The 8,562-nt window shown below is 47.4% G+C and overlaps 1 protein-coding gene across 1 annotated transcript in view; it reads left to right on the top strand.

Moving 5' to 3' along the window:
* Positions 1–708: 708 nt before the first annotated feature.
* Positions 709–8,562, top strand: part of DNAH1 (dynein, axonemal, heavy chain 1) — a 71,060-nt gene continuing 63,206 nt past the window's right edge. Inside the window, exons 1-7 of the mRNA XM_010136526.1 lie at positions 709–822; positions 1,390–1,462; positions 3,849–4,023; positions 4,541–4,697; positions 5,208–5,340; positions 6,803–6,964; positions 7,494–7,746. Of these exons, the coding sequence (XP_010134828.1) occupies positions 709–822; positions 1,390–1,462; positions 3,849–4,023; positions 4,541–4,697; positions 5,208–5,340; positions 6,803–6,964; positions 7,494–7,746 (1,067 nt within the window). The remainder of the gene's footprint in view (positions 823–1,389; positions 1,463–3,848; positions 4,024–4,540; positions 4,698–5,207; positions 5,341–6,802; positions 6,965–7,493; positions 7,747–8,562) is intronic.

The raw sequence follows: 8,562 nt of genomic DNA, 5'->3' as shown, positions 1-8,562 counted from the left end.
CCTGCAGGAGGAGAGAGAGGGGTGCTTCCAGCTGTATTTTAGTATTTGTTAGGCAATGCTTAGACATCTCTCCTGAATTATTTAAATAAAAGAGACTTTACACCTGGGAGAAGCTGCGCTGGTATCTAGGCTGTAGCCAGCTCCCACTGGAGTGAAGAGTGACAAGGTTTTAAAGGGATTTGGATACAGACAGCAAAAGTAGCGCTTCTGTCGTAGTCCCAGTTTACTCAAATTCTCCTGGCAGCCTTTTGAATGCTGCTGCAGCTCTGGGAAGCCTCTGCTGCTTCAGGAAAGCAGCTCTTCATGCATGTACTGCAGGTTTTCCCTCTCCAAAACTCATTTGGAATGATAAAGCACTCTCTTTCCCCAGGGTTAGTGAGCCATTGAGTCAGCCATGTGAGACCGATGGCCCTCGGGTCACAAAGGCAAGGCTTGGTACCAAAGCAGGGGATCATACCTTCCTTGTTTACTCACTCCTCTTCTTACCAAGTCAGTGATACCCAGTGTAGTGGGTGTGGAGGTGTGCCAAAGATGCTGTGTTTAACAGGCTCAATGTCTTTCCACTCCAGCAAGCCCAGGGTTGCATCACAGCACTGTTCTCCTGAGAAGATGGATACAGCAAAGAAGGGTTCGACGAATTCTGTGGGTAGGAGATCCAGCCCTCCCAATGCCAGTAATGAGGCTTCGTGCTGGGACTGCAGTCCAGGAATGAGTTTGTCACTTCCTGATAGCTCCAACTACGGGCCAAAAAAATACTCGGCCTTTAGACAAAAGATGGTTTATGCTGATGTCGTCACTCCAGGAACTTCTAGCATCTTGCGGGTAAGTACAAAGAGCAATCCTTTTTCTACCACTGTCCTTGTAAAATGACCAGACCTATGGTACACCTGGTATGGAGAAATGCAGCTTTCACCCACGTCCTAGCCCTTCATTTGGGTCAGAGGCCTTTGTGCAAGACCTTGACCCTTGCAAAGCGAAGCCATGAGGCTCTTCCTGATCACAGTTGTGCTGCCTTCCTCAGCGGCCAGTGCTGTCGTGATTGTGCTTGGGTTTAGAATGCCAGCATGGCAGGGCAGGCATGTGGATGTGATGGCAGATGATACCTGGAAGTGAAACCCTAATGACTGCCTGCCTAATCAACCCCCAGTCCTCACCTTAACCTGACACCAGGCTGCACTCTGCAGACAGCCCCCCTGCCTCTCTGGGCATTAGACTGAAGTTTCTCAGTATTTGTGCCTTTTCTGATCATTGTTCAGTCTCACTTGTCTCTAAAGCTCTGGTGAAATAGGTCTTACAGTCTCCCTCTCTGGACCTCTGTAACCCACCCTGCCACTGTGCTACCACTGTGCTTTGTTATCTCTGACACTTCCCTCACATGCTGCATTTCAGGATGTTTGTGCTGGCCCCCGTATGCACCACTCTTTGCTAAGACAGGCAGACCTCCAGCAGCACACCCCTAAAGGTAAATATACTGGGAGGAAACGGGATGGGGCAGGAAATGAGGCTATCAGTGTTAAGGCTGCTTACAGCGAGCTTGCTGGGAACTGGGCTGGTGGCTCTAGGTTAGTGCTCTGCTTTCATTCTCCTCTCGGTGCCCAGGAGCGGTGCTGAGCTGCTTGAATGGCCTGTGGAAAGTGAATCTCATTCAGAGGTGGAGCAAAATGATCTGGCTGGCTGGTAAAACCATGCTCCCTTTTCTCCTGGAGGTATCCACTCCCCCGGGGTTCAGGGTGGGCTGTGTTGCTGCCTGTGGGAGTTTTGGTCCCATGGGCTGTATGCCAGGAGAGCACAGAATTTGCATGTCTTGTCATTGCGTATGGAGCAAGTGGTGCCCTTTCCCTGTGCAAACTGGACCTGCCTGCAAGAGCTGCATTCAGGGTCCTGCTACCCACAGCCAAAGTCATGGTCCTTTCTGCTTTATTCACTCTGCATCCAGCTGCACCCCAGAGCGGCTGCTTATCCCTAGGTGCAAGGGGTATACAGGGCTGCTGGTCCTACCTGCCTCAAAGAGCTTGTTATATCATGGACATTCAGTATAGGAACAGAGCGTGGTTGAAAGGTTTGCCAGCACTCTCCTGGCCCCTGGAGCACTCTTGGGGATATGGATCATAGGCTGGCAGCAGGTGGGGAGACAGTGTTCATGTGAGAGGATTTTAGTCTTGGAGAAAGATGGTAACTATATATACCACCTTCCTGTGCTTAGAAGTGACATTTATTTTCATGAGTGAGGACAAATGACTGCATCCTCAAGTGAATCTTGACAAGCTAGACTCATCCCTAACAAGTGTAGACAGATCTCTATTTATGATCTGATGCCTCTTCAAGGGGGAAGAAGCTATCAAGCTGGAAATGTAAATGCAAATGAAACGCTAAGTATTGACATAAATAGTTGATAGTGCACAAAGTGCCATAATGGATGGGGCCATGGATTTGGCAACAGGGATGTGACAAAATAGGGCCAGCTGTGCTCCCTGACAACAAACATAAATCAGGGCAATGCTGTAAAGACCCCAAGCCAGAGAGGTGCATCAGGCTAAGGAGCTGCATGTCAGGGATTCCTTGAAATTATCAGAAGCGTGCGTGTTGGCATGGACAATGCAAGTGTTGACGATCACATTCATACCAAGCTCAGTGCCCCTCCTAGGAGAGGGGAACAGAGAGAGAGGAGCCAGGCCAGTGGCCATTGCCATGAGTGTCTAGGCAGACAAGGCTTGAGTCAGGAGCGTTTAAGAAGAGCAAGGGAATGACCTCTTAGAGGAACTTCTCTGTAGGTGATCGTCTTGAAACATTTATTGGTGGCTGTGCACAATTGATTTTGTGTCAATCGCATCCATGACACAAGCAGAAGCACCTGGAACAGGGTGAAGGATTGGGTCCAAAGCCTGATGTTCACTCACAAACTTTAAGTTCCTCCTTGGTAGAGTGTGGAAGTTCAACAAACACAAAGCTCTCACTCCATTAGAATCTATTTTTAGCTCAATGCTTAGCTCTGTCTAGGGAATAGCGCTTTTTAAAGCTTGCATGCAATTACTTAATTTAGGTTAAGCTTCAAATTCCCAGTTTGCTGCTGTTCTATTATTTGCGGCTTGTTTAGCAATATAAACAGTATGGTTTATTTATGGGATAAATGACACGGTTTGATTTCAGCCCGTTCTTGGAAGCATATACTTTTGGCTACGTCCAAATTTCCATTGAAAACATTTGGTCAAGTCGTGAGATCGTTAGCTGTTTAACTCAATTTTTTCTCACACCATTGCTGATGTGAGTGGGAGGTTCTCTTGAGCAAAAACTGAGGAAAGGTTTGTCCCAAGTAAGGTGTGAATAGAGACTTCAGCACATAAAGTTGACCTGAGCAGCTTTTTCTCTCCTGCAGAATTCATAAGCCCTTTATCACCAGCTTGACCAAGTTCCTTCCAGCTATGACTCCTGGGCTCAGGGTCTGCAGGGAGGCAGGGGAATCCCACACCTTTCTGACAGTGAGAGAAGCTGTGCAGTAGAGAGAGAAACTTGCCCACAATTGTGTAGAGAGTCTGTAGCAAAGCTGGGAACAGAAGAGAGCTCCTTAGAGTCAGATCAGTGCCCTACACCCTAGTAAGGTGCACAACACTAATTCTCACTGGAGGCTTCTTCTGTGCCGTCATTTTGATACTGGAAAACCATAATGACACATTGCAGCAGGAAAAAGGGTCTTCCTCTCTGTTTCCCCTTGGATGTCCGCTTGATTCCTCTCACAAATCTGGTGAGGTGACTTCTGCAGACAACCCAGGAGACAGCACAGTCCTCCTGTGTGTGAATGTAAAGCAGAGCAATGTCTGATGGTTTCAGACATGTTTCTTCCTGTCTCTTAGTCACAACCTTCAGGATGCCTGAGGACTTTGGAAGTATCCTGGATAAGCAAGTGATTGGACCAACCACTGAGAACCTCATCAAGTCAGATTTCCCAGTGCAATCGTTTAAGCCCAAAGTGCAGATTGCCTTCCAAGGGGCTCCAGGGCAGTGCCCTCGGGAGATTGAAATAGAGAGGTGAGTAACCAGGATCAGCTAGATGCATCGTTACCGAAGCAACTCAGCAGATTAGGGTGTTGATTTTTGCTTTCAAGATGTGACATGTCAAAAGTCTTTAGGAAGATACTACCCTGTAAGGCAAGCGGTGATCTCCATGGTGGACTGTGTGCATTGCAGCGAGCGCACAAGACAATTCACTGGGATGCAGGAGGAACAACTTTCTCTGTCTTAAATAGTGTTTATTTTGTCCTCTTCTCATCCCTTTTTTAATTTCTATTTTTGTATATGCTCTATAATGTATATAATGTATTAGTACAGTAGTACATATGTATAATTTATAAATTGGGCTAGATGATCATTGCAGATCCCTTCCTACCAAACTGTTCTATTCTAGGGATGAAAATATATACACATATATCGTGTGTGCTCAAAAATTTTTTTACCGATCAGAGTGCACAATCAAAAAGTGGAGTTACAGGCATGGGGGCCCTTCTAGGCACATTAAGTGGTTATTTTCCCCTCTGATTCAAAACAGGAAAAGACGGCTGTATCTCACCATGGATATTGCTCAGCTCTTAGCTAGCAAGGGAGTAGACTCCAATCAGCTGATACCAAGATACCATGACCCTGACAATATGCCAACTATTGAGGACAAGAAAGATCCTGTTTTTCCCATCTACCTTCCATTAAAGGTAAGAGAATGTGCTGGGCACTTGTGATCTATCTCACTGCTGCAGGGCACTTAGCCATCGGGGATACAAGAAGCAATAATACAAGGGAATGCTTTAGAGCAGTTTCTGGCCCTGAAGGAAATCTAGAACGTGCTGAACATCTTCTGCAGGGTGCCCACAACTTTCATTAGAACTAATAGTACTCAAGGGTGCTCCTCACTGATATTTATGCGTCCAGAGAAAAGGAGGTGTCTCATGTTCCCTTCTGGATGCAGTAGTCAGCTGTACTACTGTGTGAGACCCCTCCGGGTGGTGTCTCTGCTCCCTAGGAAAGAGCCAGAGGTGCTGATATTGCTGTTTGGGAAAAGATGGTTGTTCAAAGATCAGCACAGCTTTTGCACCTCGACTGTTTTCCCTTTTTGTATCCCGTTTAGGGCCTGCACGTGAATTTTCCTCCCATGAAATTTTGTATTCAGGTATTTTCTTAGCTCTGAAGTAAGACTTCATTTCACTCGTGTCCTGGCTTTTCAGATATTTGACAACAACGAGTATGACTGTCGAACTCCTGAAGAGTGGATGTCACTAGGACTGGAGCCAGGTTCTCACGACAGAAAGCCGGTGCCTGGAAAAGCGCTTTTACCTACAGATGATGTGCTGGGACATGGTAAAGCTTGAATGAGTCACAAGCGAGGCAGTGCTAACAGTTACAGGCCCATTCAGCAGAAGGGAGCTTGGAGAATCTGACAAATGCAGCTCTGAATAGCAGAAAAGCAGTAACTCATTCTGACCAGTCTCAGGCAGACAGAGCAAGAGACCAGGGATACTGATGGCTGTCAGTGCTGCCCTGGACTGACTGACTGCGCTTTTTTAGAAGTACCCTCAGCCTTTTGCCCCCATTTCTGTGGCTGGAGGTCGGTACAGTCAAAATTCTGCTTTATTGGCATGTATCATCATGAAGTTAGTTAGCTTGAACACAGAATGTTCTGCCTGAATGTCACTATGAGACAAGATCAGAATTCAAGTTCAGACTGCAGTGAAAATCCACATAGTAAATCTGGGCCAAATTAAGTGATGTGGACGTCTGTGGTTTTCCTGTCACTCAGAGCCTTCCGAGTGAGAGGGCATCAGTAGGTGCAGCTGTACTGGTGTTCAGTTGTGGCTGCAGCTCTTGTCAGCACATCCCACCAGCTTTAAAGTGTAGGAGCTGGCATGTATACTGGCTGCAGCTCTGGGGCAACCTCCAGAGGCCTAGCTGTCTGCAAAACCAAAACATGGAACGTAAAGTCTGTGGCTCCTTGGGCAGCCAGCAAGTGATGACTCAGTTCTGCTTGCAGCTGGCTTGAGGAACACCACACCTGGTCACTCCTCAGCTGAAGGACTGTTCTGCACACAAGTGATCACACCCTTTAGGCCCTGGGGGAGCTGAGACTACAAGCATCTGTATAGTGCCAGCACTATTGCAAATTCCTGTAGCTCAGACCCATCATTAACAGCACCCATTCTCAGCTTCAGTATAATGCTGTCCTGACCTGTGTCTGTAATGATATCTATCAGACTGGTTAGCACCTCCCAGCATTTAAGAGGATCTGAACATTGAAGAGTTAGATGCCCTGGGAATGACCCAGAGAAATAATAGATTTGGGCGAAGGTACAGGGTTTTACACCCATTCCCAGTTAGAAGAATGAGGACTCGTGGAGGGTGACACAGGGCTAGGGCCACACATAGGAAAGGAGAATGGGATCCCCATAAAGCCCATATGGGTAATGAGGGGTCCAGGATCAAGGGGTGAAAGAACTGGGAAGCAGAGGGGTCCCCAAGTATGGGCTGGAAGAGAGGATGCAGGGGCACGTGGGACCCAAATATGAGACTATGGCTGCCAAGAGTGAGTGGGAATGCCTGGAGCAGGCAATGGGAGGATGGTCCACAGGGAATGCATAGAGATAACAGGAGGAAAATGCAAGTCTCTGGTGTATTCAAACAGTTGAACGAAATTATGTGAGATTGACCGAGATTCAAGTTAGTAAATAGATTTGACTTATAGCTTCAGCATTGCAGTCGGGAGAGTCCATTTGCTGTAGCCTCCAGGAGAACGGACTAACCTTGTTTTAATCCTTGATTCTCTCAGAGGACCCCAAAAACCAGAGGTTAATCTATGAGTGGATTGATGTTGGTGTTCTGGATTATGACAAGGAGACAGAGCTCTACTTGGTCCATAAAACAGATAACAATGGGCTGGTGCGGGATGAAGAAGGGAGACCCATCCTCAATGGAGGAATAACTTCGGAAGGTGAGCTTCAAGTCAGGCCTTTTGGGACCTGACATATACTCTGAGAGCCAGTCCATTAACCATACTGGTTCTTGGGAGAGTTGGGAAGGACATAATTTAATTCCTCTCCCTCTTGCCAGTCTTGACACATGTCTGTTTAACCAGTCCTGAAAAAACTCTGGGGGACAGAATTCCACACCTTAATCTGACAACCTGTTTGAGTCCTTGCATTTGGAGATACCTTTCCATTTTCTCTGTTGCCCATCTTCCTTGCCTTCAAGACAAGTTAAATGATGGTCTTTCTGGGCCAATGCCATTTTGAGAGGATATGTTGGTACATCAAGAAGTAGTGTCCTGCTTTTGAAAGGTTTGGAGGTGGTGCTAATTCCACACTCCTCATCTCTTGCTGTCCTCAGCTTTGGTCCCTCATTTTGATCTCCAGTAAGCCAACCCAATTCTGTTGTCCATCAGAAAACTGCTGTCAGCATTGCAAGCTGTTCTGAGTTTGTGTTCCCTGTAGACTCTCGTAAGCTTTCCTTTCGTTTCCCAGGAAGAGCCCCATTGTTGTCACGTCAGTACTGGGTGCCACGCATTTACCTGCTGTTTATGGCTGAAGATCCCCAAGTGTTTGCGCAGCGGGTAGTTTCCACCCACAGCTTGCGTAAGAAGACACAGGCACTGCTGCTGTACCACCTCTATGTGGACTGCATGCCCATGGATGGACTCAGTAGCATCAGTGAGGAGAGCCTGGGCAGGATGAAGCAGCTGGCTATGTCTACTCCCAAACTGAGGAAAGAGAAGAGGTAAAGCAGCAAGGACCTGTCTGGGGTCTCAGCCTTCGGTCCATTGACACTGTAGGACTTTGTAGGGGTACAAATGAGTGGCAATGGAGGCAGACCTTGAGCATCCAGCTGATAGACTGTGGATCTCATCTGCTTTCTAGCTTGTGCATGCTGCCCTCTTGCCCAGAGTGTCATCCAGGAGCAGTCTGGACAAGAGCCCTAGGGACACGTGTAGAGGATGGGTGATCTGTCAGTGTTCCCAGATGAAGTAGATGTACTTCATGTGCAGATCCACTGAGCTATGATTACACCTGCAGTTAAGTGACCTTCAGCAGCAGGAGGGTTGGCCAGAAATGGCATGGTTGACCTTGCTGTCTCCCTGTGCTTTCAGAACAGTCATTGCCAAATTGATCTGCAGACCACCAGCTGTCTCCAGAGAGCTGGCTGTTGTCTGCTGGTGACTCTTTTACAATTATTAACAGCTGCTAAAATCAAAAGATCTGCACAGCGTGAAGCCAACACCTGGATATAATCGAGTGTCTCTTTGAGATGCAGTTCATATCAGGAAGGCGTTTTAAGAGTCCCTGGGTTGATGACTCATGAGCCATTGGTGGTGTCACTGGGAATCAGCCATGACTGATTGCCCTGCTCAGAGGCAGGACGGTGTGTAGGGCTGCATGGTCTGCCAGCCTCAACTAGAGACTAGGAGAGGAATTAGTCTCTGTTTGTGAGCAGAAATATAGGTCTTAGGAAAAGTACTCTGCCTGCTTGAGGTGAAAGATGGTGATTTCCTAGGGCAAACAGAGCAGGCTTTCAGCACTTATACATGTGTTTTGG

This window comes from Buceros rhinoceros, unplaced genomic scaffold (assembly GCF_000710305.1).
Source record: "Buceros rhinoceros silvestris isolate BGI_N320 unplaced genomic scaffold, ASM71030v1 scaffold24855, whole genome shotgun sequence".
Lineage (NCBI taxonomy): Eukaryota > Metazoa > Chordata > Aves > Bucerotiformes > Bucerotidae > Buceros > Buceros rhinoceros.
The sequence above is the reverse complement of the archived record's forward strand: the minus strand, read 5'-3'. Positions and strand labels throughout refer to the sequence as shown.